Genomic DNA, 25,709 nt, shown 5'->3' on the forward strand with positions numbered 1-25,709 from the left:
AAGCGAAAGCCAATTGCGAGCAAGTCTTCCGTTGCAACAGGAGAGCCTTTTAGAGCAGAGATCCAATTTCTCCGCACACATCTCTTACTCCGTGCCACATATGCTTCATCAACCCTAGTTGCTTTTCTCTATATCGCCTGCTGATGATAGAATCGCGTCAAAGTTCAAGAAATCCGGTTGAACTTTGGCTGGCCCGCGCGGAGCAACTGACTTTGTACACATAATAAACGTGCCGGAATACCCCTTCGTTCATAAACACTCACCGCGATTCCAAAACATGGCCGCGAGGTGAAGCCCGTCTAAGAATTGCTCAACGGTCACGGTCACATTTCGACGAAGGTAACCGTATAGAGATCCAAGTACTGCCAGGGTGGTTTCCAGCCCTCCACAGCGTACCAGGCCGTGCTGCTAGCTGGGTCTCGGTGGATTGCCCACAACTGCTTTGCCACAAACTTCAGAATATAAATCAAACATGCCAAGCCTACCAACACCCCTATCTGTACAATCATGCAATTCGGAATAATAAAACGCACAAGGACGTAGATAAGCCATCCAATCTCGTGTGAAACAGTCAAGATGACCTCTGAGATCATCTCTGAAGTCATCTGTCAGCATCGTCGGAAATTACGGTCGAGGTGACCTCTTCCGTTGAGGGGGTTGACCTACGCGTCCGCGCCTGGCGTTGACCGGTTGCTCTTGCATGTAGGGCATAGCATTGCCGTAGCCGTAACCTCCCATGCCCATTCCCATTCCGAAGCCAGGGGGGCCGAACCCAGCAGGAGCCCCGGGCGGTTGGATGGGACTACCGTTAGCTGCGCTCTGCCCACGGTACTGGTCCATTGAGGGGTTTGCATTGCTGTACCCTCCGAAGCCTGCTTGCATAGGCGGGAAGTAGTTGTTCATAGGCTGTGTTCCGCGCGGGAGCATATTTTGCTGGTACTGCAATTGCTGCATATTTACCGGTGGTGCCATCGATCCGCCAGTTGCATTGTACATAGAGCCTTGAGGTCCATACGACGGAAATGCAGACATTCCAGACTCCACGCTCTCACTTCTAGGTACCGGGAAACCGCCCATATCAAAATTCGAGGCGTTACTGGTAGGATTGAGCGGGTTCAGATACTGGTTGCCGTACTGAGAATTTTGCTGCACGGCAGCGTTGTTAGCCTGAGCCTGGCGGGATGCGGGTCGTTGCCGTTCAGTCGACGGGTTGTTGCCCACAGAATGATCGCGGGATCCGCCTCCTCCGCCACCACTGCGAGTAGATAGACCGACTTCATCCATTAGACGCTTGTAGCCCTGGTTAGGTTGCGCCTTGATGCGGACGAGAACACTTTTCACATTCTCTACTACCTGACCCCTTATGCTCTCGTCGAAGAACGGCGTAGTGAGAACCTTGAAGATCAATGTAGCACCGCATGAGTGGTCGCTCAAAATAGCCTCCAGCGTCTGATCCTTGGGAGTAAAGAATAAAGCCTTCAAAATGACATCCCTTGCATCTGGTTCCGCCTTCTGGTTAATGACTTTCAGAACGGTAAGATACGCAACCTTATGTGTGCAGAGATGTACAAGGTAGGGGACAAGCTGGGGAGCTAGAACACTACGCCGTTGGGGGAATGTACAAGTATCCAAGAACCAGGTCAATAGAAGGGCACCGTTCGCGTTGGTCGCCAACTGTACGCTGTGAAGCGCAATAGTTGCTGCAAGCATTCTTTGCTGGTCCTTAGTAGCATGATGACTCTCGAGACACGCCCGCATAGCTCGCGCACCGTATCGGCCTTGAGCAATATCCCACATCTTACTGAGCATGGTCTCAAAGATAAAATCATTGAATGGAGCGCCGAATTTGAGACATCCTTGCAAGACATAGTTGCCGTATTGGTCTAGGAACAACGGAATAGTGTACGCACGCAGGTGCTGAACGATCAGGGTCATCTGGTGAGGCGTCTTACACACATCAATAATTTTCTGAGCTGCCCAGGTACCGTTCTTATGAACGCCGATTTCTGCCATGTGCGGAGAGATCTTGGCTAGCATAAGATCTCGGATGTTGTCTGAGCAGTGCTCGAATAACTTTTGAACAACGGTATTGCCCAGATAATCCGAGGACAGTTCGGAGATCTCGGGAAGCATCTCGGTGGCAATGTGTTCTATATCCCCCTGAGACAAACTTTGATTGTCAATACGCTTTCGGATATCCCTCAACTTCGGCGCATCATGAACCCTTGTATGGGTGGGCTCTCGAATTGGAGGAATTTCGTCAGCAAACGTATTGAACTGGATAGCTTGCTGAAGATTATGGGAGATACGGTATGTGTCTTCGTCTGTGGCGCCAAAGGACTTGACGATTTGGAGGATATCTGCCGTCATTTCGTGCAAAGGTGGGATTACCGGCGCTGCATTCGCCGCGTTCGAGGCGTTTGCCGCATTATCAGCCGTGGAAGCAATGCCACCAGAAGCAGTTCCATCTTGGCTCTTGGCAAAGGGATCAGGGCTGGGACTCGGGAACACTCCATCGTGACCCGGGGTGTTCGACGCAGAAGGTGGCTTAGCAAAGTTGATCCGAATCGGGCCAGCTCCAGGGAAGATTTCCTTCCCGTTCATGCTAGCTTTCGCCGAAATAGCACTGTCAACCCTCTCGAAGTTCACAAAGCCACAATTCTTGTGCGTCAAAACTCTTGCAGACAAAATTGGACCATACGATTTAAACATCTCGGTTAAAGTTGACGTGGTTGTCGAAGTTGGGATACTGCCAAGCCAGAGTGCACTCGTAGGACCCTCAAGGCCAGCCTCTTCTGCTGTCAGAAGACCATTGTTCCGGCTGTTTGACCTGCCCAGATTCATCGCTGCTACGGCTGTGGGAAGGTCGTCGTACTCCTTTTCTTCTGGCAATCGAATCTCGGCAGCCGTCATCGAGTTGTCAAGACGGGAAGGAGTAGGATAGTAGTTTCGCATCAACCTCGAACCTGCTCCTTGTAGCTCTAAAACACCAGCTGTTCGGGCACGGGGCCGAGTGACCGTGGCCTGGGACGCAAAGGCTTGAAGACCTTGAACTGCCAGATTGTGACTGTGAATAGCAGCATTAGTGGCGGCCAACTGATCCTGGAGGTGCGCGGCATATTGGCTTTCGAGTGCCAAGCTGTCATCGTCATAACCATCGTCTTCTTCGTCCGCATACTTATCCTTATTGTTGACCGAATAAGAACGGAATCGGTTAGCTTGCTTGGTGAAATCAGCCAGACCAGGTAGGTAAGGGGTGGCCAACTGAGCACGGGCTGGTTGCGGAGTTTCGGCAAGACCTAGATAATCAAGAGTTCTCATATGAACGTCATTGTCTCCGGGTCCTTCCTTAGAAAACGCAGACTGAGCCGGCGAACTTGGCCCATTAGATCCAATGCTTGCTATACTCGCGAGGGTGTTCCCCCTCTCACGTCCACCACTGGGGTTCCAAGTACTGAAAACCGATGGGCCGAACGGCGAGCTACTGCCGGGGCCGTGGGCAAAGGGGCTACGCTGTGGCATAGAACCAGCCCGAAGTCTTGACAAAAGGTTCGAAGATCGAGCAGAGTCGGAACCATCATTCAAGCTGGGCGATGGAGACTTAAAGGGGCTCTGAGACGGCGTGGGTCGAGTGGACTGGGAAGAAATTGAAGGGATGTTGAGAAGACCATTTCCTATTCCACCAGCAGGGAATCGAGATGGGACGGTGCCTGCTCGCGCACGCCGCGTCGAAGGTAAACTATCAGGCGTAGGTAGTTGGGCAAAGTCTGGAAATCCGTCGGTCGGTGACTCGGGAATGTTCTCTCGTAAAGGCGTCGAGTTACCACTGGTCGGCGGGCCACCCCAGGGATTGTTGGACAAGCCAGCAACGCCCTCTTGAGCTTGGATTTCTCTCGCTCTAGTTTAGGACAGTTAGACGCATCACGATTAAAGTTTGTCGAGAACAAGCTAGTGCAATGCATCGAAGGTAGCAATAAAACTTACCTCTTGGAGAAGAGTCTACTTGAACCGGCAGTCTCGTGCGAAGGAGAACCAGCCCCGGAACGCGTGGTACCTGCCATCTTGCCGGATGGGTTCAAGACGCCAGACATGCCGAATGGAGATCTAACGGTAGATGCACCCGATGAGTCGACCGGAGGTATGTTGGTAGTTGGTGAGGTAGAGCGACCGTTGGCAGTCTTAGGGGGGTAGCCAATAGTCAAATGTTCAGATCTAGCAGTTGACATTATCGATTATTTCATCCGACCCTCATCAGGAGAAGCAATAGTAATGGCTCTCCACGGATGATAGTTAAGGGCAATTTTACTTCGTGCGGTAAATAGGTAACGAAGTCGAACAAGTTCGTAATGACGCAGTGTCAGGCTGGTGGGCAACTTTTTTGGATCTCGTCCTATAGTAATTTGACAACTACAGCGACGGGGTGTTTAATCAGCCGCACCAGTGATCGCCAGGCGTGCTCGGTAGATTAAAGTGTCGCACACGACGTCGTAGGAGAAATGTAGGTCAAAGGAATGAGAAAAAAATATCGAAGGTAGTGATCCCACAAGTTTCTCTTCTGCTTTCCCGGCACCTGGGGGGGGGTTATTACAAGGAGGCAAGCGACCGGGCTAGGTCGAAGCTATGTCGACTTGGATAAAACAATTGAAATAATAGGGTCCGAAGGCAGAAAAATACAAGGAGTGTCGTAGTCTTCCGAGGACAATGTCCAATTCGAATTAGGAGCGAAATAACGATTCTGACGGAGGACAGTTTTTTTGATTAGCCTTCCCTGTATTTTCCTTTTTTTTTCTCCTTCCTAGCAAAAACCCCCGTTGAAGAAGAATTGGTGGGAAGGAAGAAAAAAAATGAAGGGCTTGTCGGGACGGAAACAAGTGACCAAACGGATCAGGATCAATATACAGGCTCCATTAAAGATCTACGTATGATCTAGAGGCGGGGGATATGAAGGAGACTTGAGCCTGGAGAAGGGCATAAAAAAAAAAGGGAAGAGGAGGAAGGTTGGAGACTGTAATTCTCAGGAGGTTCAAAGAAGACGAATGGATTGGTGTGCGAAGGTTGAGGTGCAGCAGGGAATGGGTGGAAGGTACTATGGATTTTAGTGGGGGCCATGCCCTCTACGCCCAGTTTGGGTTACGAGTATCTCTTTACAACGTTAGGTACCTTGCCTGTACTGTGCCGTACCCCGCCGGTACCCAGCTAGGTAAATCGAAAGGAATTCCCACAGTGGGAGAGACCTGTTTAGTACTTCTTGTGCCTAAAAAGTGTCTAAAGCAAGTATCTATCAGCACCTATCAACGCTCTAAGGACGCATGTGGGCTTTGAAACGACGGGATCGCCCTGCACGTCGACTTGAAAGCCCTCTTCTTTCCTCTCCAACAAATCTTCATTATTATATCTTTATCTTCCGCATATTTTTATCCTTTTCGTAGACTAGACGTTGAAGGTCCGTTTTCTGCAATACTACCTATATATACTAAAATATCGATAAGTGCATGGGACTTTTAAGCGCAACAGAGCACGGCTTTCTCTCCTCTTCCGCGAAATCAATCTCACAATTTATATTCATATGTATATTGTTTCCCTGATTAAACCAGACGAATTGATTGAGTTGCTTCATCAGGCGCTTCCCACCTGTCCCATTCTCAGAGTTTTTCTCGGAACAGGGATTATCTAAACGCATGATTGGAGAGGAGAAAGCTATGGGGAATTTAACAGTTAGGGAACCTCTCCGTTGAATCGTTAACACCGATTTGGCAGCTTAGAAAAATGTGTCCTGTACAAAGCTTGCTGGGTACTAGGAATGTCGGGAGAGGCGCGGTAGTGCCGCGGTGCTTACGAAGTCAACGAGAATGACGACATCTTACCCATAACTGCCCATAACTGCTCTATCAAGCTATCGTATCGGATTCCCTTTAGGCAAACGAGACTCTGGATCCGATTCTCGGTTGCACCTAGTCACGGGTCCTACGGCTTCTGTGCCTTCTTTAGTTCTTTTATTTCTTTAGCAATTCGGCTTCTCTCGACGGGTTCTCCCCACATTACCTACGTTTATCAAATTCCATAACTGCTTGAGCCATGCTACCTTGACCATGTTGGCCTATGTTGGCCCATGTTAATCTCCTATGTATAGAGGCAACACGGGTTGTCCCTGGACCCTCGGCACACAATCACGCGAAACGTGCTACAGACAGCATATTCTCCGGCTAAGAGCAAGTTTTTGCGTATTATAATAGGATACTTACTGTTCAGCATTGTAGTTAAAGCTCGAACTGGTCAACTCAAACAGACGAGCTATTGAGATATGATTGGGACTAGCTGGTCCATGCCACATGGATGCTCAAAACGGGACGAAAAATCCAGAGTCTTCCCTTTCTTGGAAAGGAGATGTGGCATACATCCCCTGACGTTGCATGGAAGAGGAGGCGTCAAGTAGATGAAGGGGCCGCCCTTTAAATCTGAGCCTCTTTATAAATGCAACAGACAACTTCAAGCCGCATATCTTTAAACCACTAAGGACCCGGTATACGTTAGGTACTATTGAGGCGTTATCTATACATTTCTACGTCTCGCCGTTAGACTATTCAATACATACCTTATATGCAAGTATGTAAGCGTTCCAGGAAACGTGGCATTGCTACTTCGAACTCGATCCTTGGCAGAGTTTACTCGATAAGCAACATTAAAGTCAATGCGGGCAGAATTCCATCGAGGCAGACTGGCATTCACTTCGCGTATGACTTTCGTGCCTTTTACGAAATCATTGTGAGTTAAATTTCGAGTTCAGGGGTGATATCTCAACAATCAGCTAATAACTTGGAATAACTATCCTAGATCCATACATAAGCACTTTTCAACGCTGATAAACACGAATGAATAGACTAATTTTGTCCGTAGTTCTCCACAAAGTGGTATGTTTCTTGTGTCCCCAAAACATACTAAAAACGCCTTTTAATAGAAGACGACATGCCAGATCCTTGTTTGACTGGCCCGCCATGCCGTCTTGTGGCTCGTGAGCCAGATAGATGTCTCTCTCCTACTACCGCCTTAAGATGTGCAGCTATCATTTCACGTCGGGGGTCCTCAACTGGGAGCCGAAGCACCAATCACAAAGTCAGACGGCGTAAGAGGGGGGATCTGCTTGGAATCTGAAACGTCGCTCCAAGTTGCCCTTCCTCGCCCTCCAATCCCTCACGACACTCGATTGGGTCAACGGCAAGCCACCCTGCAGCAGAACAACCCGACGCCATACCTTTGACACGGAAGATGGCAAACCTTGGCTCGGTGATTAATGTCCTTCCACGTAAACTGTACTACTGAGCTCCCTTTCTCTCCTTTTTCCCCTTTCCTTTTCTTATTTTCGCTGTCCGGATTACTCGAAAGGGGGAGGCTGGACATGTCAGCTCTTCTACTTAGCCATAACCAGCCCCTCTCGGTTACGTACAGGGCTACAATGACGACTCAAAAGTAAGATGCATGTATATGTATTTACTAACGTCACTGCAACCTCTTCGCCAAGACCTTTTCCATGTGGACTTTCATCGTGTTACTATCTATGTAGCTTCGCTGTAGAATCGAAGCGTTTCAGATCTAAGAAACACAGTTTTCTCTTTTAAGACGTAGTTTAAATCCCCATTCACCGGCTTGGGTTGCCTTTCATCCATACGCGCACAGACAGGATACTAGTAGAAATACCCAGTCGTCCCCGATATCAGTGGATATCAAGTCTATATTTAACTTTAAAGGGCTTGTCTTCCATGTCAACCAGACCAGACCAACGACAAGACCTAATTCATGCGTTCCTGAACACTTCAAACAACCCTTCGAGGCATTCTCGTCCATTTGATCTCTCATCTCTAGTTTCATCCCTTCCCTGCCGTCGAGCTACGCCTCGCTTAAGCAGCACCGCACCCACGGCTATGTACCTATCTATGTAAATCCCAGCCCTCTGATCGACACTGCTGCATGATGCCATATCTCTAATCTTTCTATTTCTGTTCCGCGCCAGCGCACCTCCAACGAAACTTTTTTTTTCTTTTCTTGCGTAAAACGCACGGACAACCGCCGACGGACAACTGTTAAACAATGGGGATTTACATATGTCGAAATGTTTAAGGCCGATATGCTAAATGGCGTCAATGAGACATGTCATATTGTCGTTCCAACACAGTTTCTTAATTGCGAACCCATACCTATAAGTAGGTACCTAAGGTAGATCACGGATACCCACCCGAATAGCGGATATTGATCGGAAATCGCGACATATGTTAAATACAAGCACCTAACGTAAAGCCTTGATCAGGTAGCAATCATAGCATTTTTGGTCAACTCCCCTCCTAAACTTGTATCTGGCGTCAAATTACGAATATGGACCCCCTTTCAATATGACCCTCTCGGGAATTTAGACATCTGATATATCAATTTGAGTGAACTCATATTCACGTGATTTACGATATCCATAATAATCAATATCAAAACCAAAAGTGAAGTTGTAGATATGGGTATCAATTTCTCTAACGTGCTATCGTTCTTTCGGGGCAACGAGGAAACACAATCCTATCTGATATACAATACCGCTCCCGGCAACATATCGCAAGAATTATTAGACCTACGAGTAACGACCTTCTGTATTACAGAGCCCACTCGCCCTTGTCGTCGTCTGCCGTAATGAAGGGCTCGTCGATACGCTTAATAGCATAGTCGCTACATAGGATACTACACGACTCGTTAGCTTTGCGACCCTGTTTCGTTGAGCGGAACGGCTCGTCAACTTACCATGCTGAAGCTACTAGAGCGTCTAGTTCCGCGACCATGGCATCCTTCCTAGCACCGCTGACGAGTCCTTTGCTAATCTGCACCTGACACTCTTTGATACGCCTACTCTTGCTGACACCCGCCTGCTCCAGCACTTTTCTCCCGAGGCAGTCGGAATGGAATGCATGTTGACACGGGAAGACGAAGAATTGTCTGCTGAGGAGGGGCAAGGCGCATACGTAGCATTTCTCGCCCGGCTCGACGATGGCATAGCGGTGATCGAGGCTAGAAATATCAATCTTGATGTTGGCGGCCGTCTGAGAGCTCTCATCCATCTCCTTTTTTAGGCTGTCGATATTACGCGAATAATCTTCGAGCGCGTCGCAAATTTCATCCTTGAAGTCATCTATCACAACAAAGTCAGGGAAGAAAGGGATTAAATCCTCGATCTTAAGGAGGTCGCAGCGTTTTAGAAATTCGATGGCTGTCTTAATGCCGTTGGACTGTGAGATGACCTTACGAGCTACCGCGAGCCACAACTTCTTTCGCAGAGCAGGGTTAGACATAGGTCGGTCCGCAATTATAGAAGCGTATTCCACCTCGTTATGTGAAAGTGCAAGGTCTACGGCTTGGACATACTGCCCCATATTCGTGTAAATATGTACGCACGAGAGGGTCCGTTTATGCTGTATACACAACCGAAGGGCAAAATCGGGATCGAAATGAGGTTCTTCGCCTTGGGATTCGAGATATGCTAGGAGTCCTGACTCATCTTTGGACGCATGCGACGCGTAGATAGAGACAAGAGTATTATGGACAGCCGCATCTACGGAATGGAGCTGGTTAATGACGAACTGTAGATACCTGATAGCTTGGTTTTGGAGGAGTGTTCCTTTGAAAGTCCTGTTGTAGTCGAGGAGCGCTGGGATGATTTTACGCGGCTCGAGTTTAGGATGTCGCATCATAATCTCGACTAACTCATGTCCGACATGTGTCATTAATACGCTACTATACCGGTAGAAGACTTCTGGGTCTGTTTGCTTCTTGAGCACGTTCAGAGTTTCCGTCCATCGCTCCCTCTGTACCCAATACGATAGGACATAGTTGTAGTCGTTCACTGCGTTGGCAAAAAATAGAAGCTCATCTTCCCGAGCATGACTGCTAACGACATCGTACGTTGTTTTGCGATCGAGATCGAATTTGTGTTTATTAACGAAGTCCTGGAACTCGCTTCGAACTGTGTCGAGTTGATACCGTGACTCCTTTGTGTTTCCGTTTTCGGTTGACTCGGCTTCCACAGTAATGGAATCCTCGAGGGAGTTGAGCTTCGCCATGAATATCTCGACTAGCCACGTCGCTATCATCATCCTTTGCATCGTAGATGACTTTTTGTACGTCGTTAGTTTTGTGATTAGATATTTTCGTAAGGCATCATTTTGGTTGTGATCGATGAAAGCAAGCGCAACGTCTTCAAACGGTTTGCTGCTTTTGCCATATACACCAGCGGCCTCAACGAATAGCCCCTTTTCAACAAGATAATCGCCAGACGCCATTGAAACTGCGTCTTTTTGGGCTGGAGTATGAGCATATTGCATGGCCATATCAAAGTGTTGTCTCTGTAGCATAATCCGCCATACGTCTCGATCCTCATCTCTAACAACGATCTCAAATATCTCTTGAGCGGTAAAAAGCCAGAACGTGTTTTTTTGTTGGTCGATATATAGACCTAGGGCTTTCTGTCCCTGGTCTAAAATTAATTGATCATACACAACCGACCCAGTTAATCGATTTATTGCTACGATACGACCGCCAATCAGGCCGATAATGTGCCATTGGGTTAATGAGATCGCGTCGATAGCCTCGGACGGGGTCTTTTTCCGTCCTGATGTCTCTGTTGAGACGACTTGCGACCTTGACAGGAGTTTCGACTCGGCGAACACCTTGTTTCCAAGATCATTGTTCATCGGAGTTGTTAGAAGCTTCCCGTGATAGACACCGTGTGAAGATAGCCACGCAAAGGCTCGGTCTGGAACGGCAGCCTCGTAAATATGAGAATTTGGAGGATCTGGTGAGATAGCAAGCATCGAAGGTGCGGTAGTTGAGCCTCGCGAAATTTCATGTATAATGGGTTGCTCGGAGTCGAATAACCTCGTATAGATCGAACCGCTCCCGTCATGACTACTTCGTCCAACCTTGCCTACAAGATGAAGTATACGACTCTGCGTAGTGAAAACTACTCTCCTCAGATCGACCTTCCCACCCATATTATCAACCCAAAGTCCCGTAATTGGTCCATCAGGAAGCTTGTGTAGCACCTTTAAGTATTTCTCCTCTTTCCTGTAGAACTCGGTTGAAGTTTCAATAAATGTTTCGTATATATTGCCATCGGAGGCACCTATCAGGATCTCCCGTGTCGTAGCTGTTGGTAGAGACGGGTTCCAAGCTACGGACTCGACAGAGACTCCGCGCAACCTACTTAGGGGCCGCGGTTGGCGTGACTGGGTGTGTAGGTAATAGTTCTCGCCGAGAGAAGTACATATGAGTAGATGGGAAGCCGTAGGGTCAAGGAACATGCGCCGAATGGTGCCTACTTCGGAAACTCGCCTAGGAAGGTCGATATCTACGAGTAGCTTCTGTCAGTAACAATCTAATGATAGAACCTCCATGCCAGCTCACCATCTATATCTTCTGGTCGGTTTAGATCGATGCGCAGTATGCGCCCATTAGACAAGGCTAGGACAAGCACATTATTGGCAACCTGGGCAGCGACAAAGTCGGCGGCGATGGAGAATTGGAGTTGTACCGGTTCGACATCGAATATAGGTAAACTCTCGACAGTAAGGTCGTGCACGCCGTTGGCGGCAACAAAGCCGTTGGTTGCTTCTAGCGACATCTGGAAATCTATTTGGTCATGTTGAAGAGGTTAAGTCGCGACAGGTCGCAAAGCTGTCTGTTTATCGTGGTTATATGGTGTTAGGCAGTGGTAACCTTTATTTAAGTTCTGAGCTCACTGGAGTTGTTGGAGTTGATTGAGTTGAGATGGGAGCTCAGCGGTACATGTTTAGGTACCTAACCTTTAGGTACCTATTAGATACATGGTACCGGCCTAATAGGTGTTGTACGACAAAGCGGGTCAGAGCTATCCGGACTATGCAAGTACCTAGGTAGTGCAGCAATGATGTAACTTTAAAGACAGCTGAACACTTGGAACCTTGGGAAGCGCCTCAAGATTGACATCACATCTATTTAATATACATACCTCCTAGGTAGGTAACTTAATTTGATTGTTAGATCATAGGTATATATATTATTTCGAAAGGCTTAATTCACAATATCGCAGAAGTCAAGTTCGAGAAATGGCCTAGTTATAATTTTTGGCTTCAAATTATCCCACTTATATAGTTGATGATAATCCTAAAGAGCTTATTGCTCGTATGTAATAGATCGCAACAATGCGAATACAAACAGATGGGTAGATATATACAGGGTCTCATGTTGGCCCAGTCTACCTATTTATATACCCGAAATCTCAAATACCCCAATATCCTCCATATCCTATATCCTATATCCTATTCACAAAATAACACGGGACATAAGCTAAATTTACCCAGCCTATATCCCTCCAGTTTCTCCATGGGCATTGGAGATTATATATATATGTCGAAATTGTTCTCGTTATCCATGGAGGCACGGATAACGTAAATATTTACCGATGAGATGGGTATTGGGCTCGGATCTCATTCGGTCTATGTTCGTCGGGTTCCGCTAATCTTTCATGTCGAAATTCGTTCACGACTCTCATCGTGATTTTGACATCGTGACATTAACCATCGTTGACTTTGCGGGATTCCCATATGCTAGCGTTGTGTTTGATACGCGGAACGGTCTAGATGATCTTGGTGGGTTTCCCCCCTGAGTGATCATCTGCCTTGATCTGACCGCTTCAAATTAAATATTATACCAACGGGTGCCGTTATTTTTGGTCGATTCTAACATTGCTTCAGTCGGTTGAGCGTTTTTAGTTCTAGCCTGATCGAAGCGATTTGCTGTTTGCGACGCTCGTTGGACCACGAGATGGGAATGAGCAAAAACCGCTTTCTCCGTCCGTCAAAGCATCTGTCAGATTACTTTCCTCTGCATCAGTGTCCTCCAGTATATCCAGATATTTCTCCTGTATCACAGGAATGGGTTCGCGAGACGGTAATCTGGACCACCGGTTGTATGGGCTTGGTTTCCTCCCCTTCAATACTCTGACTTTGGCAACGAATCCCTTTGCTCTCTTGGAGTTGAGTGCCATCGCCATCAGTTCTTCACCGATCTGCTCGCAAGCCAAACGGACTTGATCTGGTTCCCATCCCTTGTACTTGGTCAGAAGCCTCAGACATGTCGATTCGCATCCGTTCAGCATAGAAAGAAGCCAAAACTTTCCAGTAGAGCCGTCTTCGGTCCTTAGAGGGATAGCGTGCTCGGTTAGTTGGACGTCAACATAGCCTGCATTGACCAGAAACCTAGGTTCCAGATGGGCAACGCCACGCGGCCTCCCGTGCATCAAAGAAGCCTCACGGACGTCGTGTAATGCCTTGTGTACCAAGGACTCGGGTTCGAAGAACGAGTGAAGATTGCTCATTCCTCGATGATCATCGAAATCCAACACTTCGATCCATCCGCCGGGTTTGATACAGTGGAAAGCAGATCGGTAAATATGATGCCAATCAGAAAACGACCCTTGCAGGTCTCTTACGTGTACTAAGTCATAGTGATTCGGTGGTCGTTCCCATTCCAGCTCGGCATCGTCAATTTCCCAGAAGATATTCTGCGGAACTCGACGCTCAAAAATATTAGAGATGTCAGTTCCGGTTACTTCGCAGTCGGGATAAAGCTCAGCTATATCTATGGCCCATTCACCGACGGCAGTGCCAATATCCAGGATGTGAGTGGGCGCTTCTAAAGGCACGCTTGTTAATTCGCCGTCGAATGTTTTCAGGTAGACCTGATTCATCAGCTGCAATCGAACTTGCTCGTCGTCGTCGTTTGGCATGTAATATGCGCCGCAATACCGTCGTCCATTTTCCATCACGTAGTTGAGATCCAGTTCGTTGATTGACCGCGTTGAGTTTCTATTTAGGATTAGCATTATTCGTTACGCTGTTGTCAGCCTTGATGTGAGCTTACACGGTCCCGTCTTCTACACTATCTTCGCTCTCGACCGAATGCTCCACTCGATACACCACTGCACGGCCTCCCGGATGATGGCTTGGGGAATAGATGGAGCCAGCATCGAACTGACTTGCCCTCGTCTCATCATTCGCCTCAAATACATGACCGCTCTGTTCTACAACGCTCATCGTCCACGCACTTAAACCGTCGCTTGTGACATCTTCGGTGGAGATGTCGTCGTCCAGCTCCGGCACTGGAAGCTCGGAGCTAACTACGCTACGGCCTGTTTCGGTACTAGGGGGGCCGATAGACGAGCTGGTGGCACTAGTCCCATACGACGGCATGATTGCTGCTGGTACACGCGGTGCCGTAATCTGTCCTGTTTCGTCGCTTGTCCTTCTCTTCCTTTTCATCACAGTCGCACTAGAGGGTTCTTAGCTGTTGATGAGGCATTTGGTCGCACAGTTCCTCCTAGTTCTTCTGATGAAATCTCATGGACTACCGACGTCTCCGTAAACCGTGCGGCCCAGAGATGGGTGCGTAAGCGAAGGGGCACCTCTGTCTGACGCAGCGCTTAAGAAACTGATCTCTAGAATATTTAGCCAGTGAGGAGTTCGTAGATAATCCGATGCCGGATACATTGGCAAGCAAAGACTGTCCACAGAGTGCGCATATACTAGTTTACGATCGTCATTTCAATTCGCTTCGAGCATAGGGAGAGAAAAAAAAAAAAAAAAAAAAGCCACTACACAAGGCTTAGACAGCGGAACGGGATGAGGGACTAGACCGTATTACAAGTTGGAGGAAATGGGCTACGAGAAAGCGGAGGATAGTCACAGGCAAATATGTTAACGATTGGCTACCGACTTGATCACCACCCAGACAACGTCTACAAAGTAAGAGAAGGTAGTTGGGGGGCAACTCCTTCGATCCAATGAGCGGTCTGCCTCATTACTGTAACGTGGAGTCGTAGACAAGGGAATGAACCACATGGTCATTGCAACCCATGCCAGTGGAATCCTCCCCTATTCCCTATTCTATATTCGCCCTGCACACATTATGTCCAGGTATGTACGTATATGTGTCTGTACGTATGCATATTTGTATGCAGCCCTTCACCGTGGATGCGGACAACTACAACGCTGAAAATATGGCACCTTGGAAGAGAGTGATTGGTATTGGCTCACTCTTGACATTTACCAGAGCCAAGGGAAAGGGTCCAAGCGTTCATACTCCGGTTCTGTTTGATTGGACCCGAACGGATGGGCAAACCCGTCCGCCCCAACCCTGAGGAACCCTGTCATTCTCACTGGATGATCAGACTTGACTGCTTAAAAGGTCGCTTAAGGTCACCATCACGAGAGGAAGACTCACAAGATTGCTAATTTAGGAACAAACACACTCGTACAATGCATAAATAAATGTACTTATAGCTCTAAGTAGGAACCCGTGTCTTCTTCGTCTTATCCCTCCCACTTTTGGCGAGCGACAGAAACGTTGGTGCATATGCCCTTGAGGAATGTCGAGGTTTCGGCTCTCCGCTGTCGATTTTATTGGACAAACAGCCGACATTATGTAGGCAACAAAGTACATATGTCCCCAGTTTGACAGGCTGGTCAGTTGAAAATCCTGGCCTTGGAAAGTTTTCAATCGAACCATGGACCCCCGGCTGCAGTCGTGATATGCTGGAAGCGATTTCCGGTTCGGACGTGCATCGCTAATAATCCCCGAATAGGAGAGAATTACAGAATATGATGATATTTCCATGCGTATATCATGCAGGCCAAAGCGCGATTAGCAGACCGTCTAACCACAACCTTCACTTACACCTAGACATTATCACAATATGTTATAATGTTATAGTTACCTCTAAGTTTATTGCAAATTTATTACAAGCTCATCATGACCTCTAATCTAGCTTTATCGAATACCTGATGAGAATCATCCGTTCAAGTAGCAATGGGAATATTCTTCACGCCGCTTGCATCTTCTTCCGTCTATGACGCTACTTAAAGCAACACACTCTATAACTTAAAGTCTTGGGGTTCATTGCGCAGATCAACCCCAATTCCCACCACCGCATTTTTCCTTATGGTAGTGCCGGATAACCTATGGAGGTTCTTGCGCCCATCTAGAACCGGACTCCAGTCGTATAACCACTACCCAGGCGACTTCCGTTTCTTTGGTAACTGAGGCTCGTCACAAATCTCTTCCTTGTCAGATACCACTTCAGCTTCAACGACAATCGGGAAAGGGCTGAGGACTTTGCTAATGTCACCCCACCATTCTTCGCCGAACCGTTTATACCAGTCAACAGTGATCTTTAACCCATCAGCGAAAGAGGTCTTCTGATCCCAACCGAGATGTCGGAGTTTAGTAGCGTCGATGGCGTATCTATGATCGTTGAATGGTCTATCGTGCGTATATTTAACCCACTTGTTGAAGTCTTCTTGACTCTCGTGAGGGATGTCCATCTCTTTCAACACCATCTTACATAGCTGAATGTTAGAAATCTCGTCGTGTGATCCTACATTATAGACCTGGCCGAGGGTGCCTTTATGTAGGATCGTATCAAACGCATCAGCCGCATCGCCAGCATATAAATATCTTCGGGTAGGGCTCCCATCGCCGTGGAGCACCGTCGGCCTCTGACGATTCAACAAGCAGATGAATTTAGGAATTATTTCTGCATCGTGGTAAGTTATGTGCGTGTTCTCGTGTGTTGTTTGAATCTGTTTCTTACTTTCGGGAAATTGATGTGGCCCGTAGACGTTATTGCTTCTGACAATAATGACTGGAAGTTTGAAACTCTTCATGTAAGAGTTTACAAGCATTTCGGCGGCGGCTTTGCTCGCGGCGTAAGGATTAGTTGGAGATAGAATACTCGCTTCCATTAGATCATCATCGTCGTCTTTTACCTCGCCATATACCTCATCAGTAGATATGTGAATAAATCGCTTCACTCCAACCTTCTTCGCGCTCTCTAGCATAACATGAGTGCCGTACACGTTCGTGTGAGTAAATCCATACGAGTTCCCGAAACTCAAGTCGACGTGTGACTGAGCTGCAAAATGGAATATAGTATCGATGTTGAAGCGCTCCATACAATCGAGCACTTCGGAAGGGTTGGTGATATCTCCATGGTAGAACGTAAAGTTTCGCTTATCATTGAGCATACGGGTGTTGTTCAATGATGAGCAATAATCCAATTTATCAAAGGACACAATATTGTAGGCTTCGGGGTAGGTCAAGGTGAGATGACGGACGAGCCAACAAGCTCTTCGGACATTTATTAGCTGTAATGTGGAACCTTGAGGCTCATGGAAACTTACATAAAGCCGGCACCACCAGTGATCATAATATTCTTGACATCCGGCAAGGCCTCAAACTTTGTGGACCCGGTCAATACAGGAGCCTGCTTCCAAATCCCATAATCCTCGAAGAACCTAGGCTTCATGGCCTTATTATTAGGAGCTAAATACGCAATGTGGTAAGTCGTCTCGGTCAGCATCGGGTGACGTTGCGAGCAAGCACTTACACTGCACCCCATTGGTGCCGTTTAGGTGTGGCGCGGTCATAGCGTGCAGAATGAGAACCCAGAAATTCGCCGGTGGATCAGTCCGAGGCTCGAAAAGTGTATGAATGAAATGTCCTTTGGGATCCTTTGAGTAAGGAAGAGGTCAGACGTGTGATATGATCCGAATAATTAGGAGAAATGTGTAACAAGGTCCGTTCTGTTCTTCGTCTAGCACAGGAGGGTTTCCGGGGTGGACAGATGTCCAGATGCAGATCTTTTGAACAGCCGGTTGCAGGTTGCAAGTCGCAAGTCGCAAGTCTCGAGTCGCAACTCGATACAAGACAATCTCTAGCTTGTCCGACAACCTAACTCCCAGAAACCGGGAACGAAGTACGCCAACGCAAGAGCAGCTAGGTTATACCCATACGATTAGTCTTAGATTCGGCCATTCGTGAACATGTAGAAGTACACGTTAGACAATAGGTCGATAAGACTTGGCTAGGAGCGCAGTCCGACTAAGAGATCTGGCAATAGGTATTATACCTTGCTATACTCGGCATAAAGACGCAATAGCCGGCTTATGGTCGAACCTCGTAAAAAATGAAAGTCGTAGCATAAACAAATCTCGTCAGTCTAGACAGGTTTACATATTGAACCGAATCAATCAAGTTGAAACAAATGACGGCGCGCGTCTTTGAACATTTAAGATAATTTAACAAGACTATCGATCGGCAGCGATCGGCCATGAGGTTAGGCAGGTACACGGGCAACTTTGTAGCACATAGACCCACATGCAGCCCGCCGGGCCACACCATAATGTACAGTACCTGAGTACATACATACATGTAAGATGTAACTTGAATATTAAACATTGAAGCTCCTAGGTAATGGGCAACATACCAGCATATCAAGTGTATATAAGTCATAGCTAAATATATCAAAACATCCAAGCCGTTAGCTTACGTGTCATAATTACAAGATGCCCAGGTGAGAATTGAGTTGGTATGATTAAATCGTATATTCATATCTCGCCTACTCTCCCATTTCTAATTACATCTACCTACATGTAGGTAATTATATGGCAATCATAATCCTCCTTAGCCCACATTGTGACACCCTCGGCCCAAGAAGTGTAGCACTTACCCACTGTTTATAGGCAAAGGTAAGTAATTATTCTCCGGGGAAAGATCAAACACTCAAGTTACGATGCTTCAACAAAGTATCCGTAGCGCCGGGTTTTTATATGCAGATATTGAAAATATATAGATGATAGTTTAAATCCTAATCATCTACCTAGATACCCTAGAGATATAGCTACAATGTTCGCACCTCTTCTTACATATTAGAGTTTCGTCAGAACAACTACCTAATATCATCCCATGAATAGGTAGACCTACCCAACCTCAAGGATGCCTATCTGCCTATCCCGTAAGCAGGTAGCTTGCATGGTGCCGTTTGCTACCTCCCGTCTTATATCATCATGCTTGCTATCATTGTTAAAAAAGCCAAGTGGATCAACCTTGTATCAACCTACCTAAGCATATGTGCAGTAAAACGATTGGTGAATTGGTTGAGAGATGGCAACATTGAAGTTAGAAAGTCCATTCTGTTTTTGTTTTCAATCATGGGAAAGTGCATGTAAGTTGATACAACGAAAGTTTGTGCCTATGTACATATTTGCCACGAGCTTAGAGCAGGTAGGTACATTCAAGTATAATTCAGATCCATTTATTAAGCTGCCAATCCTGCATTCCATTATCCTGCAATTCAAACAAGTCGGCTGCTCGGCACCCCCTTGTAACACGCGATTTAAACAGGTTATCTCATACCTCTTGGAAAGCCACCAGCAGGTAGGTACTTCCACTTACATGCTAGGCACATAAAGTTTAGTGGACTCCACGTTCCGTTCCCGCCTGGAGATCGGCTAAATAGCAGCTATGTAAAATAGCAGCCAGTGCGACCAAACCACCAATAATCTGTTCTGGAATCTGTTCTGGAATCTGTCCATCGTCACCAATACTACCTAGGTGGTCATCTTGCGCTTCGAGAACAAGAGGATACTTTTACTCACTTTCCTTTATCATTGAGCCCAATAGTATCTCTCTCCACATGCTTAGATCTACCAACTGTGGGCGACGGGAACTTGGGCAGGTCCCGTCACATGTCTTGCGCCGCTCGATATGGCATCTTTAAGTGGTCACCCTGCACGGCCCTCATCCGCTGCTTCGTCGTCCACAGTAAATCCAAACGATAATGAAGGATTCGGCAGTTTCGATGGCATTGATAACGATTACAAGTCTCAGCGCATCGCTGCAGGCGAAGATAATGCTAAAGACATCGAGGAAGGTGATGGACTATTGGAGAAGGGAACGGACTACCAAGCTACCCTGAGTCCCCCAAATAGTCGTTTTGGCTGGGCTGTTTTCTGGATAGTAGTAAACACTCTAGCGACGATAGGCATTGTATGCTTTCCCTCTCGTTTCTATCTTACGGGTGTAACTAACTTTTATAATCCGCTAGGTTTTCACAAACAAGGCCATCTTCTCGGATCCGTCTTTGAAGCTTGTGCAGTTAACATTTGCTGCTTTTCACTTCTTTATGACGTGGTTGCTTCTCTTCACATTGTCGCGGCCTCGTTTCGCGTACTTTAGTCCTCGCCGTATCGCTCTGCGAGATATCATCCCCCTCTCTGTCGCCATGTCGTTGAACGTTATCCTTCCAAATTTATCGTTGGCCTTCTCTTCCGTTACTTTCTATCAGGTTGCGCGCATTCTACTTACTCCGACTGTTGCAACTATGGATCTTATTTTATATAGGTCCATGTTGCCTCGAAACGCCATTCTAGCTCTTATCCCTGCTTGCTTAGGTGTTGGTATGGTTTCTTACTATGACTCGCTCCCGACAAATGACGCCAATGTAAAGAGCACGTCAAGTTTAGGCGTGCTATTCGCCTTTAGTGGTATATTTGCTTCGTCGCTATATACGGTATGGATCAAAAGCTATCAGCGAAAGCTAAAAGTGTCGAGTATGCAACTACTCTTCAACCAGGCGCCCGTTTCAGCATTCCTCCTGCTTTATGCTATCCCTTTCGTGGATACATTCCCTACCTGGACGGAAGTCCCGGCGGCTCGGTGGTTCATGATATTGACGGTAAGATGAAGAGACATATGCAATATTGAAGTTTGTGCTAATATTACAGTCTGGCGTATTTGCTGCTTTGATCAACCTGTCGCAATTTTTCATTATCGGACAAACAGGTCCAGTTTCGAGTACTGTTGTCGGGCATCTAAAAACGTGTCTCATAGTGGCACTAGGCTGGGCTACATCTGGCAGGTCTGTCGGTGACAAATCAATCATAGGCGTTCTTATTGCGATAGGGGGGGTTGTCACGTAGGTTGACATGAATTTTCTAGACATTAATTTCGATTTGCTAAATATGACTTAGGTACTCAGCTGTGATGCTACGGCAGGCAACTCGCGGTTAAAGGCAACGAAATACCAAAGGGGGTTATCGTTCCGTGCAGCAGCCAGGAAGATAGAGCTATAGTTCCAATGGGCTACTAGAAGCTCATATATATATATTATTGATCGTATGGTTCTAGGCGTTAGGACGGTATACGGAAGGCCTTTACGATCGGTGTGCTAGTATTTGTTAGCAGGTCTCGATGGTACTTGAAGGCGTCGTAAGGTTTCCGAGGGAATTGCGGGAAGTAGGTGTACAATACGATACCCATCATACACAGAAGTGTTGGCTAAGATATTAGAGCGATACTTAATAGACAGCAGTTATGCTTCTCGGATACTATAAATATCCTCCCGTGTTTTTCTTATTTATCTGGGATTACAACGCCAATGGATCTCAGTGAGGCAGCTGGGCATATGCTAAATATAAGTTAAGTAGGTAGGTACCTATTAAACTAGAACCTGAGTGTGTAGTCAAATTAACCCGTCGAGTCGGGTGGGAGCCTGCATAGTAACAAGTTCTACAGTCGAGAGTCCAAGTTGTATCGATATAACACTATGACTTAGTATCTACATGTGTTGATGGCCACGCAAATATGATCCTGAATCTCCATGTCGAACTCCTAATATTTTCAACGCTCTTGTGCTGAACCTTAAGGCCCATCTTCTTCATGGCGATGCGCATCGGCATCGGTCACAATGAAAATAAAAGGACAACAAAAATTGCACTCGCTACGATCCACGAGGGATAATAGAAGAGGGTCAACTCCGCGCTGTGCAATGCAGGTTTCTCCCCTTAAGAATCCTCATTCTTGAGCGGAGATTCTTTGAGCAAGGTAAGTATGAAGAAGAAAGGAAAAGATAAATTAGAATGCGGACAGAGGAACTGGAAATATATGTAGGTGGGATTGGCTAAATTGGTGGGGTACTGTTGCTTAGGAAGTACCTGGAGGCTGGCAGCCACCTGCCATAACAATGATGACATAATTCTGGCTGCCTGCCCCACCGTTTTAGACATAGGTTTTATTTATTGATGAGACCTTCTGCGTTTCCTTACATGTCTTGTTTTCTTCAGCTCTCTTTGCCTTTTGGCTTAGATCAAGTGTAGTATCTGTTCTTTTCAGTTTAATCTCTGGAAGAGTCACACGATGACTTAATCTTTGATTATTCTTATTTTTGCGCGAAGGGAGCGCATCCTCTGTGCTTGCACATGATCGCTCCCTTTGTATCCCTGGTATCACACTGCCTCCAGGCGATGCAAACGTTGACTTTCGTTGCTTTCTCTAGCAGGCTCTAGGGTTGTGAAGAAGGTTACTTGCTATTTATTTGATTTATTTTTATTTTTATTAGGTACCTATCTAGGTACATATGTATTGATATGTGTACATATATCAAGAGATCACCCGAAGTCCATTAAGATAATGATAAAGCTACGTCTAGCTTCGAAGGCTACCTGGGTAACTATTCCGTGGGAAAATTCCATCTATGAGATGATAGGCGGTATTTAATTCTACCAACATAGTGTTCCCTATGCTAAGCTTAAAACCCCAACACCAAATTTATAGAAATATAGCCGCGATCCTTCGACATTGTCACTCGGGCCATATGAATTATCAATGTGAGGCTCGTGTCGGAGCTCGGCTTATGCACATATGTATTGTAGACTGTAGTAGGTACCTAAGCTTGGCGCTAACTACGTTTGGACCTATAGATCTCTTAGCTTAGGTACTATCTACGCTAAAAAGGTTAGCGTATATTGATAAGCACGGCCCAAGTGCCATTAAGACATGACCTCACCCAGCAGTCACATCCTACTTCGTACTTCTGTACATAGTAATTGCACAAGGCTTCCGGTTTCCACCATCCCACAGCTACATATCAGACCCCCCCCCCATAAGCTCCATTCAATAAACCTACGGAGCGCATATTGTCTCTATTTTTGATACGTTCAAGTATCTCGAAACTACACGGGGGCTTCAAGATAGTATTGGCACAGGCCCATTCTTCAGAATTGACGTTAAGAGTACCTAATTCTCAGCTTGCGCTCGTTCATCCATTCTCCCCCTCCCCCACATTCGCCATTATTTGTTGCCGAACGTCGCAACGCCCTGGCGACTATATGCGTATAAGTTTACCTGAGAATCCTCACTATTGAACACTTATAAAGTATAGCTTTGTCTGGTGCGCTACCGCAGACGCAAGTGAATCACTATGTGGAACGATGAGGAAGACAATAACCCTTACGGCACGAGCTTTGAGCGTCGTGATTCCATCACATCCTCTTCTGCGCACCCTACTTCTCCTGGTTCTCACGACTGTAAGTCAAGCCCACATTCTTCTTACCCTGCCTGGATCGAGGAAAAATAATGTGGGAAAACATAGCGTTGGATGACTCTCCTGACGAGGCTGATCCCGACTGGGAATATGTAGACCAACATCGCCCGAGCACCCCGTCTTCTACCAGCGAAGATGTTCCGCTACCTCCTACCTACGGGCAGCAGCAGATTACTGACCCCGATAGCGATGATGAATATGGGACTCAGAATAGCCAGGCGCAGCGAAGGAAACCAGGTGGTTATGATAGCCGGATTGAGCAGATTCTCTACGAAAATCCAGAGCTTCCCATCCTGATCACGGATGCTGGAAAGAGTATGGAGAGCGGCGGCAAGTATATCGTTTATACGATCAGAACAGGGGTACGTCTCTATCCGGCTTAGCAGCAACTTGTCATGCTCATATGGGATTTAGGACCTTGAAGTCCGGCGTCGATACTCGGAATTTGCGTCACTACGCGATGCGCTGACTAGGCTTCATCCTACCCTTGTTATTCCTCCGATTCCTGAGAAGCATACAATGGCCGATTACGCTGCAAACCCAACCAATGCGAAGCAAGACCAGCAGATTATCGACTTGCGAAAGCGTATGTTGGCTGTCTTCTTGAACCGCTGCCGGCGGATGGAACATATTCGAGACGACGGGGTCTTATGGAGGTTCCTCGACCCGAATGTTAGCTGGGTATGCGCGCATTTATGTCGCCCTAGCGCATTCTTACGACTAACCTGATAATAGAATGAAGTGCTACATTCGCATCCTATCTCATCTATTCCGAAGTCGATTATGAAAGCACCACCGCTAGATACAGCAAACCCTACGCCGGCGCACTCATACCTTCCGGTGCCGGCTGCCTCAGCCAAGCTAAAGACGCCCGTGAATCCACCTCCAGGTCCGGTATTTGACAGTTCTAGTACCGTTGCTTCTCAGATCCTCCGCCGGTTCCCTCCTGAAGCTCATGGTTTAAACGAACAGGAATTAGATCCGTACTTTATCACCTTCGAAGCATCAATCAAAGAACTAGAGCAAGCACTAATGGGACCGATGGAGAAAGTCAACAGGCGTACACTCAACCACTTAAGTTCTCTAGCAACAGATCTTTCAGATTTAGGTGCCAAGTATAATGCTTTTGCGCTCTCCGAGCCGTCCCCGTCCTTAGCTGCGGCTATTGAGAGAGTAGGTCAAGCTGCAGATTCGTCATACATCGCGACAGAGGAATTGTCAAGTTCGCTTGGGGCGAGCTTCGCCGAACCCATGAGAGAAAGTGCCCAATTTGCGGGGGTTGTTCGTAACGTACTACGGTACAGGATTCTGAAAAGAGTCCAGCAAGAAATGGCCAACGACGAGCTCCTCAAGAAAAAGGCTCTCTTAGAGCAGCTAGAGAGTAGCGAGGCTGAGGCAAAGCGAATTGACCAGTATCTCAGCAGCAGCCAACAAATAGGGGGAAGTTATCAAGTCCACGCGCCTCGAAGGTCGGTTAGTATGAGAGAAACCTCAACACCGCACTATAGAGAAAGCAGTGGGGAGGATACAGCATCCATTGATTCAGACTTCCCTCCAAGCCATGCAGATGTTTCTTCAGCCCCTTCGGCGAGAGTGGGAGTTCCTGAGAGGTCAACCTCTAGTTCGAACCATAAGAAGGTCCCTAGTGGCAACTCTATCACCAATAAGATCTTTGGTCCGATACGTCATGCGATACAAGGTGTTGCTGATGTAGATCCAGAGAGGACTCGGCGTGACGCCATAGGAAAGACACGCGAGAGTATAGAGCAACTAGAACAAGCTCAGGTAGCGGCGGCGCAAGATGTGAGGGACGCGAGTGCAAGCATCCTGCAAGATCTAAAGAGGTTCCAAAATGAGAAAGAAGATGACCTCAAGCGCTATATGGTAGGTTTATCTAACTATCCATCTCGAACCTATTATTGCAAGATAACTGATAATGAATTCAAGCTTGCCTATGCGAAGAGCCAAATCGAATGGGCGAGAAAGAATAAAGAGACGTGGGAGGAGGCGAGAGCCGAGGTTGAAAAGATCGATGAGACGTAGAGCGTCCAGAGGAAAGACCGGCGGGTGCTAAAGCGCCCTACGGCTAAGGCACGGGTCTTGCCAGACGATGATTACATTGTTTTATAATGCTACGATGGTTTGCCTCATTCGGAATGGATAATCAATAAGACGAACATAACCGATATATCACGAGAGCCTGGCCGGATTATAATTTTAATGGAGTAAGGAGTCTACAAGGTGACTCGAGGTTTTGTCTTCAATATGATTACCTATTACGCCAAAACTATAAGCTCACAGCAATAACACCGAGGATCGAGAGATTGGGACTCTAAACTCCAATTAGGTAAGTCAAGGGTCTGGGCAAGTAATTTGTAGCCTCTTAACACTCTATACTATTATCATAACTTGAGTATACTACTGCGGGCCACGGACCAGTGCTCTTCACATATACGTTATGAAAAATTATAGGTCGAGGGGGTGGATC

At 46.9% G+C, this 25,709-nt stretch overlaps 6 protein-coding genes across 6 annotated transcripts; 2 read left to right on the forward strand and 4 right to left on the reverse strand.

Annotated features, from left to right (window-relative positions):
* Nucleotides 1-353: 353 nt before the first annotated feature.
* Nucleotides 354-4,566, reverse strand: F4817DRAFT_309750 (uncharacterized protein). Its single transcript, XM_049299908.1, has 3 exons — nt 3,985-4,566; nt 667-3,898; nt 354-595 (listed from the first exon to the last, which is right to left on the reverse strand). The coding sequence occupies exons 1-3, from the start codon at nt 4,224-4,226 to the stop codon at nt 590-592; spliced, it is 3,480 nt and encodes a 1,159-aa protein (XP_049153868.1). The 5' UTR covers nt 4,227-4,566; the 3' UTR covers nt 354-589.
* A 3,915-nt stretch (nt 4,567-8,481) lies between these two features.
* Nucleotides 8,482-11,790, reverse strand: F4817DRAFT_353731 (Pep3/Vps18/deep orange family-domain-containing protein). The gene is made up of 3 exons (XM_049305425.1): nt 11,428-11,790; nt 8,773-11,371; nt 8,482-8,712 (listed from the first exon to the last, which is right to left on the reverse strand). Exons 1-3 carry the CDS (start codon nt 11,642-11,644, stop codon nt 8,628-8,630), a joined length of 2,901 nt encoding a protein of 966 aa, XP_049153869.1. The 5' UTR covers nt 11,645-11,790; the 3' UTR covers nt 8,482-8,627.
* A 322-nt stretch (nt 11,791-12,112) lies between these two features.
* Nucleotides 12,113-14,758, reverse strand: F4817DRAFT_353734 (S-adenosyl-L-methionine-dependent methyltransferase). Its single transcript, XM_049305426.1, has 2 exons — nt 13,924-14,758; nt 12,113-13,868 (listed from the first exon to the last, which is right to left on the reverse strand). The coding sequence occupies exons 1-2, from the start codon at nt 14,319-14,321 to the stop codon at nt 12,776-12,778; spliced, it is 1,491 nt and encodes a 496-aa protein (XP_049153870.1). The 5' UTR covers nt 14,322-14,758; the 3' UTR covers nt 12,113-12,775.
* Nucleotides 14,759-15,871: 1,113 nt separating this feature from the next.
* F4817DRAFT_309822 (NAD(P)-binding protein) lies at nt 15,872-17,744 on the reverse strand. Its single transcript, XM_049299909.1, has 4 exons — nt 17,447-17,744; nt 17,241-17,382; nt 16,652-17,187; nt 15,872-16,594 (listed from the first exon to the last, which is right to left on the reverse strand). The coding sequence occupies exons 1-4, from the start codon at nt 17,484-17,486 to the stop codon at nt 16,068-16,070; spliced, it is 1,245 nt and encodes a 414-aa protein (XP_049153871.1). The 5' UTR covers nt 17,487-17,744; the 3' UTR covers nt 15,872-16,067.
* A 1,442-nt stretch (nt 17,745-19,186) lies between these two features.
* F4817DRAFT_353739 (TPT-domain-containing protein) lies at nt 19,187-21,238 on the forward strand. Its single transcript, XM_049305427.1, has 4 exons — nt 19,187-19,887; nt 19,946-20,575; nt 20,625-20,815; nt 20,871-21,238. The coding sequence occupies exons 1-4, from the start codon at nt 19,606-19,608 to the stop codon at nt 20,908-20,910; spliced, it is 1,143 nt and encodes a 380-aa protein (XP_049153872.1). The 5' UTR covers nt 19,187-19,605; the 3' UTR covers nt 20,911-21,238.
* A 1,469-nt stretch (nt 21,239-22,707) lies between these two features.
* Nucleotides 22,708-25,648, forward strand: F4817DRAFT_353740 (uncharacterized protein). Its single transcript, XM_049305428.1, has 5 exons — nt 22,708-23,204; nt 23,318-23,583; nt 23,636-23,902; nt 23,957-25,105; nt 25,169-25,648. The coding sequence occupies exons 1-5, from the start codon at nt 23,099-23,101 to the stop codon at nt 25,262-25,264; spliced, it is 1,884 nt and encodes a 627-aa protein (XP_049153873.1). The 5' UTR covers nt 22,708-23,098; the 3' UTR covers nt 25,265-25,648.
* The last annotated feature ends 61 nt before the right edge of the window (nt 25,649-25,709 follow it).

This window comes from Daldinia loculata (genome assembly GCF_022478755.1).
Source record: "Daldinia loculata strain CBS 113971 unplaced genomic scaffold F4817scaffold_98, whole genome shotgun sequence".
NCBI lineage: Eukaryota > Fungi > Ascomycota > Sordariomycetes > Xylariales > Hypoxylaceae > Daldinia > Daldinia loculata.